General features: G+C 34.1%; 1 protein-coding gene across 1 annotated transcript; it reads right to left on the reverse strand.

Annotated features, from left to right (window-relative positions):
- Positions 1–2,591: 2,591 nt before the first annotated feature.
- On the reverse strand, positions 2,592–11,143 carry LOC104895443 (probable Histone-lysine N-methyltransferase ATXR5). The gene is made up of 6 exons (XM_010681953.4): positions 9,402–11,143; positions 9,224–9,304; positions 4,187–4,419; positions 3,781–3,881; positions 3,484–3,696; positions 2,592–3,161 (listed from the first exon to the last, which is right to left on the reverse strand). The coding sequence occupies exons 1-6, from the start codon at positions 9,742–9,744 to the stop codon at positions 3,002–3,004; spliced, it is 1,131 nt and encodes a 376-aa protein (XP_010680255.1). The 5' UTR covers positions 9,745–11,143; the 3' UTR covers positions 2,592–3,001.
- Positions 11,144–12,855: the final 1,712 nt, after the last annotated feature.

Below are 12,855 nucleotides of genomic sequence, written 5' to 3' on the forward strand. Positions count from 1 at the left end.
CTTAACTTGTTAAGAAAAAAAGTGGGATAAACTATTTTTATTCCTTGGGATCCATATAACTTCCACTAAAGTAATATGACTACGGGTAATGCTACATATGATATGAGTGATAATGATATGTATTTTTTTAATTAATATAGGGTGTGTATTTATGTTGAAATCTAATATAATTATTAGAAAATATAGTATGACTTAAGCAAAATTAATTTTCAAAGTAATGAACTAATGATCTATGAATTAAAGTCATTGCCCCTAAAAAAAATTACAAAAAAGGAGAGGGGGATTTGAACATGTGACCTATCGTTTATGACACCTCACTACTAGGCCAAGACATCATTCATAACAAAAAAAAAATTAAAGTCATTGAGAAATAGGTATGGCAGTGGGTCGTCAAGTAAGAGATCCGCCCAAGTGGGGCGGGGATGGGGATTAAAATCGTACCCCCAATAGGTGGTGGAGCGGGTGTGGATTTTATGCTATACCCGCTTGCCCCGTCCTATCCCTGCATATTTATTATTTAAATTCTATTTATATACTTATATTATTAATAATTTTGTCTTACAAAATATAAAATATGTGGGTATGACGTGGGTACGAAGCGGGTGTATGTACCTATGCGGATGGTGGGGCAAGGATGGCTTTAAATACGAACCTGGTGAGGCCGGGAGTCGGGGATGGGTCTAGAACTTTCCCTTGCAATGAGTGGTGGGGCGGGAATAGGAATTTTATGCGGTGCGGGTGGTGTGGAGGTACCAGCCTCTGCACCCGCCCCGCCCAATTGCCTTCCCTAATTTATGAGAAACCAACATCTTACATGTTATCTCAACTTCAGTTCAATAAGCTCAATTTTAACTTCTTCTTTTTTTTTTTTTTTTTTTTTTTTTTTGACAATGAACTATTTTTGGCTTGTGTTCGATATCCCTCTTTAACTTGACCCCATATATTATATGGATTTTTGATATTCTTAATCCTTATAGCATAGGTCATAAAAATCCTTATAATAATAATATTTTATAAGTCATTTTTTCTAGATTTTTTTTAGTACCCTCTCTCTTTCCTTATGAAATTGAAACAATCTTCCATATGCCACCAATAATTTAAAGTTGTTTAAGGTTCAGTGTGACTAAACCTTATTAAACCTTCATTTATTCAAATTTCAGGTTTCGATTCAATCTGGTCTAAACACGTTTAAGCTGGTTTCTTTATTTTCTAAGCCTATCTATTAACAAATTTCTCCCTTTGGTAATAAAAATCTTACAAAAAATGTCAGTATATATATTATATATTAACTATATTAGAAATAGCAAATTAGACGTGTGTATATGTTGAACAAATGACAATTTGGAAATGGAAATAAGAATTCTAGTTGATTTAATTGGTCATCAGAATTTTTTTTCGCAATCACCTCAGAAGTTGTATATTACTCTAGTTGGTAAAGAAAGGGACTCTTTCTAAATCTCAATCCTCACTGTTTCTTGATCTATCATTTGCGAGGCATGATCATCGAATCCCTATATATACTACTCCCTCCGTAACGTATTACTAGCAACATTTGGTATTAATTGTAAGCGGTAAAATATTCAATTATAATTCGTTACGTAGGGACTACAAGTTTTTAAGACTGTACTGCGTATCTAATGCTATTGTTTTATTCATCTGACACTTGAATACTCGAGAACAAAATACACATGCATATTTAACTGGTGCATATTCAAACACAGTCTAAGTAGTAGTATTTCTTTCGGCTGATCCAGGCCCAACTCAATCTTAACTGGTGCATATTTAACCATTAGTTCAGAAACCATAAGTAGAAATTTGGACAACGAACTTAGTCCAGATTTTTGGCCCTTAAGACATGAAGACATCCCACCTAAATCAAGCCACATTGAGCACACAATCAGAGGATCACTTAATTACACACCTTTTTTTTCCCTCTAGCTATTAAGAAGTGTCATTCCACATCAAAACTTAGCAGCTAAGAATGTGGTATGAAGGTTAACCGAACAACAGGCAAAACCCTTCGAGAGTAGGGAAGACGTAACACTTGTGGTGTTTATCGCTAAATGGAGTATTATTAGAATAGATAAGTTTCTGCCTTGGCGCAGTTAATTAACACCAACGCAAACACTATATTTGAATACATAACATCTGTTATATATTTCATTTGCATATCACGGTTACTGGTATATCATTCCTCTTCATAGTAAGGCTTTTTTACTATCTTGTTTCATTTGCAACATCACTTGAGATTATATCAAAACCCTCAGAAATTACACAATACAAACAACTAACCACCAAGGGGCAATGACTAATTAGATTCATATTTACAAACAGCTGGTGCGAAGTAATGATTCAATCAACCAATACAATTATACGAACAAGCCCAAGTGAAACAAGCCAACAACCAATTGCCAAATAAGGCCTAAGGCTAAGTAGAAACATTGTGACGCGTATCTAAATATTTGATAAGTTCCGCATATTCACTAAAGTTACTTGGTCAAAAATTCTTCTGTGCTATAGGAGATCACAGGAAGAGATGCCTTATAAACCAAAAGAAAAATGAAAAACTCCAAGCATATAATGATCTATAGTTGAAGAGAAAGCTAAGATGAAAATTGAGTCATTTTCATTGTTTTCTGTGGTCCAAATCAGGATGGTCATCAACATTGTGCGCCAGCCAAAAACCATCCATCATAATCATAATCCCAAAAAATACATTTCAGCTGATCTATAGTTCTCTTGTCCACGTCGTGGACCTCTAAAATTTCCCTAGAAAATCATGATAAATTTCGGCTGGATAAATCTCATGAACTTAACAAAATCTAGAGAAGGAGATCAGAAGGAACTTAATTATAGGAGAAAAAAAGGGGAAGAATAAATAATGTTGGCTGTGCATCAATAATAACTAGAGAATAAAATTACCCCCAATTTGATGCAATGAACCCAGGTTTACAAGGATGTCACTGCTTTCCAAGTTAGATGGTAGCCTCTATGCAGGACCTCAAATGAAATGATGAGTCGGATACTCGTGCTCGTACCCATTATAATCATAGTACAGCCTCTCTCCTTTGGCGATGTCACGGGTAGCAACTAGAAGAACACAACATTCACCGTTTACATCGTACCTCACACATTTAAGATTCTGTTTCTTCTTACTTTCCCTGCAAAAAGAAGGCCTTCCAGTTTTAACAGCAATGCAGGAACAAGATTTTTGTTATAGAATAGGAAAAATAATAAATAGACTGAGCTATGGCCATCTATTAAGGAAATGCACAAAAAAAAAAGTAACTATGGTCCATCGTTCATAATAATGACTTACATACCTGAATATTCAATTTTGACATCATTAAATATATTTTTGTTTACACTTTACAGAGTAGTACTTCAAACATCTCTGTCAATTTTCTTACTTCAGTCTATTTTTGTTTGTTGGTCTACAGTTCAGTATATATTAGACAGTATTTCCAAAAATAAAGGGCTCACGTAGTATGGTTGTTGATGCCACTAACAAATCGAGCAATATTTCCACGTTTGTCAGGACAGATGACCAAACTGTTAGATGGATCTGTTGTAAGAAGAAGGGTCATTAAACTATCACAATCATCCCGTTCCCGATTTTTTATGAAATCCACATCTCCAGTGTATTCTGCTATGAATGTCATATCCTTGATTGGGGAAGCAGCCTCAACAGTGTATCTGCAATGACGCAGACAATAAAAAGGCAAAAATCAAGCTTCAAACCAGAAACAATAAAAGATTACCCGGCTCAAGATCAAGTACCCTTCACATGAATCGTAAACTACCAATAGGGGTGCGCATTCGCCTCTTTTGATCATAGCTCGGCATTGTTCCACCGTCTCATGATCCTCTTTTGACAACACCTAAAGTTACAACAAACACAATAATCATGGGAAAATTTATCATCAAATAAAAGAAACTAGTAAAATGAGGAAAAACGGGAGTCAAACTTCCCAAGGAAAAATCCAATTTTCTGCAGCATCCCCAAATACCCATAACTTTTCCCAAACTTACCTAGATGGCACTTTAGTGCATATCACTGTAATAATTAAGGAAGCCCAAATCAGACTTGAAAGTGATTGCATATCTATAGAAAGGAGGTAAGTATAGAAAGCATGTTATTTAAGTTGTTCACAAAGAATGATAAGTGGCAAATAGGATGTCTTACCTGCATTCCCCCATCTTCAAATTTTGCCTGATTAGCAGATCTTGGAGCCATCGCAGGCACATAGGTTAGTTCATTGCAAAACTCCATCTTCAGTGCAGTTAAAGCTGTAGCAAGAGAACGCATTTGTTCCAGCCTTTGAGCTGGATCTTCAGTTGGAACAAATGGTAGCAGTCTCCTCTTTTTCTTCTTATAACAAACCAATGTGCCAGAGCGTCTTCGACGTTTCTTGGAATCTGAGACAAAACTTGATACTTCAGTCTAGGAGCATTATATATTTCAGCACGCAAGGGTATACTGCAAATTTATATTTCATGAAATGATAATAATATCATATAATAAAATCAATTCCAGAATTAAACTTATTGAGATAAAATGATGCGATAAGCATCACGAGGATTTTCAACCATATTTCAAGACTTCATCCAGAAAGTAAATGACAGAGAGAACCACAAAAGTTTCTGTGCACCAGCTCTAACTATAGAAACTATAAGTTCATGTCTAACGAGGTCCAATCACCATATGATGATATGAGTAAACAATAATGTGGGACATTAATTTAAATTAGGAAGGTAATAAAATTGCACCATTATCATTTACCTCTAAGTTTGGACCCTTTAAGCATATCCCTAAGATGAACTATCAATCCTTTGTTTCCTATGTGATAAAGGTACCAGCATACAAGCCAGCAATTTAAAAAATTGTCCTAATAATGAGAAACTGGAATGAAACTAGCTTCTCCTCCACCAATTCAGTTTATTGTATGTGCGTTCGCGCTTATTTTATGTTTTGTAACATTATCATTTACCTCTAAATTTGGACCCTTTAAGCACATCCCTAAGATGAACCTATTAATCCTTTGTTTCCTATGTGATAAAGGTACCACCATACGAGCCAGCAATTTAAGGATTGCGTTGATGATGAGAAACTGGAATGAAACTAGCTTCTCCACTAATTCAGTTTATTGTTTGCGCGTCCGCGCTTATTTTATGTTTTGCATCAAAAGTCAACACTTTTTATTGTTCACTTCACGCAGCAAGCACAAGGCATCCAATGTAAACAGAACATCTAAATCAACTAGCAACCTTCCAAATTTTCTCCAATGAAACAGTCAATAATGGGTCCAAGACCAAACCCAATTTTCTAAAGCCAAAACTCTTAAAGAACTGTACTATACATACAGCGTATCGAGAGTTTAGCAAGTTCCCCATATGCTAATTTACAGATCGAATTCTATCGCTAAGGGTCTAATGGATCATTACAGTCACACCTAATAGAATGCTGTTACTTAAGGAAATACAGCAGTGTAAAAGTTAATCGTGTACCAATCTACTCAATCTAACTAGAGTCAACTCAAACAAGATTGACACTGTTCAGAAGAAGGATGGATGTAGCAAAATAATGTACTTATAAGTTATATTTACTGCACATTTAAAGCATCTTTGGTATGAGAATTTTCAGTGTCGAAAATGGAAACAAGAAACCATTCTCGTTACATGTTATTTGGTATAAGGGGATGGGGTAGTGGTTTCCTCATCACCTATTTATTATCGTCCTCAACCCTATGGTGGCATATTACAGAGTCCTCTTCAATCTCAGTCCCTTAAGTGTTTTGTTTCCATGTGGAGCCAAACATCCAATGAAGGTCACATTTATTTTTACCTTTCCTCATACTCTTCCCTCTATATAATTTCATACAATGCCTTGAAAAAAAGATTTCGGCTGATCCGGTTAAAGTGTACTTCAGATATTTAAATTACAGCAAGCCGAGCCTTAGTCCACTAGGTAAGCCCAGCTAATTCAAATCCATAGTTAAAGCAGAAAAGGAACTCCTATCTGGAAAGTTCATGATCTAAACTTATAGTTACATAACCACACAAGTACATATTCCCTGCAACATACTACTAGAGCAAACTCCTTCCTCCAATCAAGTCTTTAAATTTACAAAGGGGTAAAGAAAGGTAGGTTGCAGCATAATAAGCAGTCAAGCAATATACCTAGTGGTGGCTGGTGGGTTCCTCTCCAGCAATTAGAAAACCATTTAAGACAAAAGATGTGTACTGATAGGAAATACAAATGCTGGTTGCAATTCAAACCATCAGCTCATTCTTTAGCAAGGGTAGGCAAAAGATATATATTCTGAGTTTCACAAAAAGTTGCAACTTTTGCCTATCATTCCTACACAACTTTTGCCTATTACTCTTATAATCTATCCATGTCAAGGATTTTTGTCACAACTAGCATATTATTGAGATTGGCCTATGCTTCCAATTGGAAACTGTTATAGCAAAAAGGAGAAAATACTAAAACAAATTAAAACGATAATTCTTTATGAAAGAAAACATATATCCTTCAAGGCTTAGTGGCTTACCATATGAAATTTGGAAATAGATGTTTTTTTTTCTAGAATAGATAGCTGAGAGGGCCAAAAATTGAGTTACACATATTCTCATGTTGACAACAATCCAAATATCGACAGAATGCCAAAATGGGAATAAGGTCTAGGAGCTATAAGTATTAAATATACTCATTATTTCCAAGGTGGGAGCAGTTCAATCCACTTCAAAAATTCATTTAACCGAAGTCCTCAAAATTATAATTATGAAATATGCATGATATAACTACATATCAAGAAGATGCCATAGCAGCTTAAATATGGTTCTGTAAAGTGTCATCAATCTGAACATATAACATACAGCTAACAAAAGAATTCTAGTAATACCTAAATATATAACATGCAGTTAACAAGAAAGTTATAGAAGTTCCATCAGTCTGCATATATAGCACGCAGAGCATCTACCGGAAAATTTAACCAATGTAGAGTGATCTAGAAGAAAAAATCTAGCTAATTGGAGGGGAGGAAATTCAAAGAAGCACACTGATTAAAGAATGAAATGAAAAGGTGTCATACTAGCGTTATATGTCATGAATTGTCTCTCCACCCACCAGACAGCATGGAGGCCATAGGCCATGGTGCTTCTATAAAGATGCCAGGTGGTGCAGAGTAAAGAGGGGTAAACAATCCATAGGAAGCAGGAACATAATAGAAAACTTAAGAGGGATACTTCGTTGATTAGGCTTGCGAAATGGATGACAAAGGTATTTGGTCTAGTGGTAAGGTTTGTATCTCACCCCATTAGAGGCACTTTGGGAGTGGGACTCCCTTACTTTCACCCAACTTTCAAAGGGTCTTGCCTGTATAACTGGATCAACTAGATTAATGTGTGCAAGGTTTTGATCCACTAGGGCACTTCTACTTATCATTTTATTTTAAAAAAAAAGGAAAATTTTGTAAGCTTCTTGGAGAAGCTAGAGTGTGTTTATTGTGAGCTTCTAATTAGGGATCCTAGAATGCTCATGTATGGACTAATGTAAATATCTTCGAATATGTCTAAGGTTCTAGGGTGTTAAGTAATACATTTTCGTTAGGGAGTAAATACATATGGGGTTGGATGTAGTGCCATGTAGCATAATTGAAGCCTCATCGTAAGGATGAGAATAATTTGGATTTGAGTAAAGCTTATAAGTTATAAATAGGCAAAAGGGTTATTAATACATAGAGAAAGGAGCTAGAGAATTCATTTTGGAATGAAGCAAGTAGAAATCCTTGATATAGGACTACTTGCATTGATTAATTAGGCCAAGTTCATCAAAGTTGTGTTAGTTTACCATATAGTTTGGCATCTCATGCATTTTAACACAAATATATTGCAAGATAATTTTAAATTTTTCCCTACAATTGATCAACGTGAATTGTTATGGGAGGAAATTAACATGAATTAATAAAAAAAATGAACAAAAATAGCATCTATAGTAAACTAGAAGTATAAGGTTCAAATGGGAAACATTATTCTCTTCTTTATTAACCTTATCCCCATAAGGTATGACCCAAAATAGACCTAACTCTAGCCAGCATAGATTTTATCAATTTAGCACGTTAAATAATTAATTTCAAATAATACATCCACAATGTATTAGAAGGAGACCATAATCATTTTGTAGATTGTATGCCATGAATGTTTGGCTTAGAATTTTAGCAAAAGAGACGCAAGTTCTCTTCTAATTTAATTAGACCATTTTTTCTATCAACGAATGTCATAAAAGTTATAACATCTTAGTGTTATTTGCCATCTAAAAAGAGCCTACCATCTTTGTGTCTGCTATGGGTTCAATACCCTAACAAGTATCTAAACTAGTTTTATTGAATCAACCATCCATTCTATTCAATTATCTTAATTTCATTTTTGTTAATTGAAGTGTGCTTGTACCTTAATTTATTATTCCTCTCATTTACTTGCTAGCACATTAAAGACCAAACTTGTGCATCTCATTGTCAATTTGTCTTTCGTTAGACAATTGCATATTTAACTAGCTTGATTAATAATATTTATTTGTCTCCAAAGTATTCCATATCCCCATACATGAGTTTTTCAGATATGTATCCTCGATAAGTTTTTTCCTAGATGTAAACTCACTCGTGTAATTAGGGTTTCACCAAAATCCATGGAAACACTTTAATACTAACATTTGATAAGCATTAGTGTTGCTTTAATAAATCAATTTGGGAAGACTCTTTGCTATGTTGAGTGCTCTTGACTTAATTTGATACCTAAACAACATTCTCCTTTAATAAATTTGTCATAAATAATCCCTTTGTTATAACTCAACACTTCCGTCTTAATAAACCAATCAACAGTTTTACCCTCGTTAATCTATCAAATTCCACACTCAAGTTCATTTACCTTCATTTCACTTACACATCATAGACATTCTCACATAACCAAGAGCCAATAGTTCATATGAGGTTTTCCCTTTTTTTTTTTTTTTCAACAACGAAATTACACTCCATAAATTTCATCTTTCTTATTAAGTGCAACATTAATATTTTCGCCGAAATCATCACCAACCTTACATTAACACTAGATATAATACCACAAAATCAATTCTTTCCCATTTGGAATTCGAATACTACAAAAGTAACACAAACTACATTAGTGAGTTACAACAACAACATCATCAACAAGCAATTAACCCATTTACCTTGAGAAGAAGTAAAATCGTAGTTTACACCCTTACACTTCTGAATTCTAAAAAAGTCTATAATCTTCTTCTGCGACAAACCTACAAAAATACCTCAACAACATAAATACATGCATGATCAAAAACTTCAAACAATCACACACAAAAAAAATACCAAAGTAGAATAGAATTCCCCTACTTCTTACACGTGGATGGCCCGAACAAGACGGGCAAAGCCAGGATCCGATGGGTACCCGAACAACAATGGGTCGAACACAGTTCATATGAAACCCTTTATCACATTTATCACATAATAAAATCTCTCCTTCACTTTCACCTGACCTACATTCTTCACACTTTACATCCGAATAATCTTCTCTTTCTACCACCGCATACTTTGCTTTCGCCAATATTTCCTCCATTGTTTTGTACTTTCTCTCTCTTAATTTCATCTTTTCCGTCACCGGCGTATTTTCCGGCGAGAACGCCGCCGTCCGATGAACCAAGGGGAAAAACTTTTGGGTCGGGCTAAAAGGTGCCATTTTCAACTGGGTTTGTGTTAGATTTTGATTTTAAGGTCTCTAAATATGGTGGGTTGGGTAATTTGGAAGCTTAATTTTGGGCGAATTTATTAGAGCGTGGGAAATGGGGTTTTAGTGGTGGTGATGGTGGTGAAGCTGATTCTGTTAAGGAATTGCATTGTAATGTAATGGTGGAAAATTGAAATTTATTGAAAATGGTTAAATTTGATTTTGTTAGTGATGGTATTGAAAGAGGAAAAGTTTTTGTTTTTATGATTTTTGGGGGATTTTTTTTTTCTTTTTATAGTAAATTTGAAAGTATTTTTATTGTGTTTGTTGAGATTTTAGCCGTTGAAATATGTTAGGTTGTAGGGGAGTGAAAGAAAATTACTCACAACAATTGTGCAATTTTATATGAAAAATCCTAGGGAAGGTACTTGGAAGAATATTTTTGTTTTTTTTAAGATTAGATAATTGAAATGGGTGTTTGAAAAGTTCAAGTATGAAATTGAAAATTGTGGATCTTGTTCTATATACATAAATTCCAGTTTTATTTATTTCTCTTTCTGTTATACGTAATGAAAGCGAAACGTCGGTTAGTAAGAAAGTACAAATAAAGTGGATCACAACTTTTATCAAAGTATTAGGTTTTTTTTTGATGGGATATCAAAGCATTAAAATTGTAAAATGATTTGATGTTTTACTTTATAAGTAAAAAGAGACTCTAATCTAATAGATATTGACATTTTAGGAAATATATATGCTATAAGTTTTGTTTCATAAAGATTATACACCTAAGTTTAAGGAAAACAAATATGTGATGAAATCGCAAAACGATTTCGTATAATACGACTATATGAGCAATACTTAGTTTAGACAATAGGTCTAGTGTCCGACTGTTTACGAGCGCATATCAGTCAGACGGATGACCTCAGCATGATGTTACGCAACTAGTCGCGCGCATTTGTTTCCGAAATAGTGCTATAATTTGACTAAATTATATAATTAAAAAAAGTTAACTAATTGCAAAATGTATACGAATTAGAAAAATATGGTAAGCTTTCGTGTTTTGGCTACTTTCATGAGGGTCATACTAGTGGATTGCATTAATCAGGTAGGTATTGCATGGGCTGAAAATATTGGAAGTAAATGATGGGTTGCAAATATCAAATACCAACAATGGTCTGACAATTGCTTATCGTTAGACGGTCTTTCAAGAGAATTTGCATTGTTTAAAAGACAACATTATCTAAATTTTAGTCACACTTATGCAACACTAATTATATATAATTTTTCATAGATTGTCATGTGTCGAAAGCCACATATTCAACAAACATTTTAAACCTAGTTGAACTCTTTGAATTTTACATTTCAACTTACACATATCACTTTCTCTTTGGAAGTTGTAAACCAAGGAATAACGACTTTCATTAAAATCAGATAAGTTACACCTCCATAATTTACCAAAATAACGAATGACTCTCACACCTTCTAGGAGTCTTTTGATTTAAGGTTACCCCCTAATTTTTTATTAGAGTTAATTGACATTACCATTCTTCTATATTCAATTGCGTAATGGATCAAAATCACCGTTATCTAGCAACTAATAAAAATAATTATTCTTTTTAATCCCAGAAAATTTTAACTAAATATATCAAATATAATATATTGATGGATTGCTATTTGTAAAGACAACTATGTGTAGCCCAAATTTTCTACTTAACACTGTTCCAAATTTCTTTTTTGAAATTTCGAAAATTCCCTGGAGTAATCCCCAACACACTACAAAATCAATATTCTCTAAAGCTATAAACCCTCCCGATCTCTTTAAGTTGTTTGTCTCTTTCTAGCTAAAGCCTTTCACCACTACTCCTTACCATTTTCCACAATAGGTGTCAATCACCAACTTGTAGGGTGGCTCTGAATCTTGTTTAACCTGTGGTAATTTTGGTTTATATTTACTCTTTCAAAGTTATACAAATATCGAATTACCAAAACAAATTAAAGTTTTGGCTAGCTCATGAGCTTTGTTGGGGGATTCATTATATTATCTCGACTAATATTCATGTAATATTATTGGTTATCTCATGACTAGGACCATAATATCTATAACAAACGGCCCTTATTATTGCTTATGGGCGGTTATGGCATCTTGATGTCCCACTTAAGGTTTGAAAACTCATGTGAAAAATGCTTCATAGTGGCTTCCTCACTCGTGACAACATACTAATTAGGCAAATTTAATCTTTTTGGTGTGCCCTATTTGCAATTCAAGTCCTTAATATATTAACCATTTGTTTTAATTCTTTTCAATCATTGTTTTCATGTTGCTACATTTTAGACAAATATGAACAATCAACTTTCTCTCTAATCAGGTAACAACCACTTGCAAAACCTTCGCCCGGATCTTTCACATAAATATCAAAAGGTGAGCTTATTAGATCTTTGTTTCTTCTTGTGAAGCCTTTAGAAGGAGCGAAATCAACAATTTTCCAAATTGTACATTCATGTCCTCCAAGGTCATTGCTAAAGTTATTCTATATCCAATGGAATAATAAGTAAGGAATAAGGTGGATCATAAATAAAATGCCAATTGATTTTCTTCTCCTACTTACCCTTGTAAGAAGATCACAGTACGAGAGTCCGGTGGAATATCATCAAACTCAATTTTAATGATTTCGCTAGCATTTATCGATTATCGCGGTCGGCTAGTGTCGTCCTTGAAGATAACTTCAAAACAATTATCAAAACCAAAACCTACACAATATGCTTGTGTTACCTTGTTGCATTTGCCGATGGCTAAGGAGATAGGTTTCTCCAACCTCTTCATCGAAAACAATAATCTTGTGGTAACAAATATTCTTTCCAGACTATATATATCAATGCCTTTATAGCAAACAACTTATAATTGTATCTTCAATATGTCATCTCCATATTCAACTCGATCTACTTTCATGCACATCTTTCAACATGCTAATCAAAAGTTGTCAAGAAACTCTCTAAACTGAGTCATAATATCACAAACTCTACGTCAAACGACAATTAATATTACATCTGATAAGATTTTTATTCTTAACACCGTAGATATACTAAAAGGCTCCAATTATACCACCATTGCTAGCCTCTTATGAT

Source organism: Beta vulgaris, chromosome 6 (assembly GCF_026745355.1).
Source record: "Beta vulgaris subsp. vulgaris cultivar EL10 chromosome 6, EL10.2, whole genome shotgun sequence".
Classification (NCBI taxonomy): domain Eukaryota; kingdom Viridiplantae; phylum Streptophyta; class Magnoliopsida; order Caryophyllales; family Amaranthaceae; genus Beta; species Beta vulgaris.

What these genes read in the sequence shown, in the direction of transcription:
- LOC104895443 (XM_010681953.4), bottom strand. Translation starts at nt 9,744, where the DNA reads ATGGCACCTTTTAGCCCGACCCAAAAGTTTTTCCCCTTGGTTCATCGG. An exon ending in GGGCCATCCACGTGTAAGAA is followed by an intron (nt 9,305 to 9,401) that starts GTAGGGGAATTC and finishes GTATTTTTGTAG; the next exon opens with GTTTGTCGCAGAAGAAGATT. An exon ending in GGCATCAACAACCATACTAC is followed by an intron (nt 3,162 to 3,483) that starts GTGAGCCCTTTA and finishes TTCTTTTTGCAG; the next exon opens with GGAAAGTAAGAAGAAACAGA.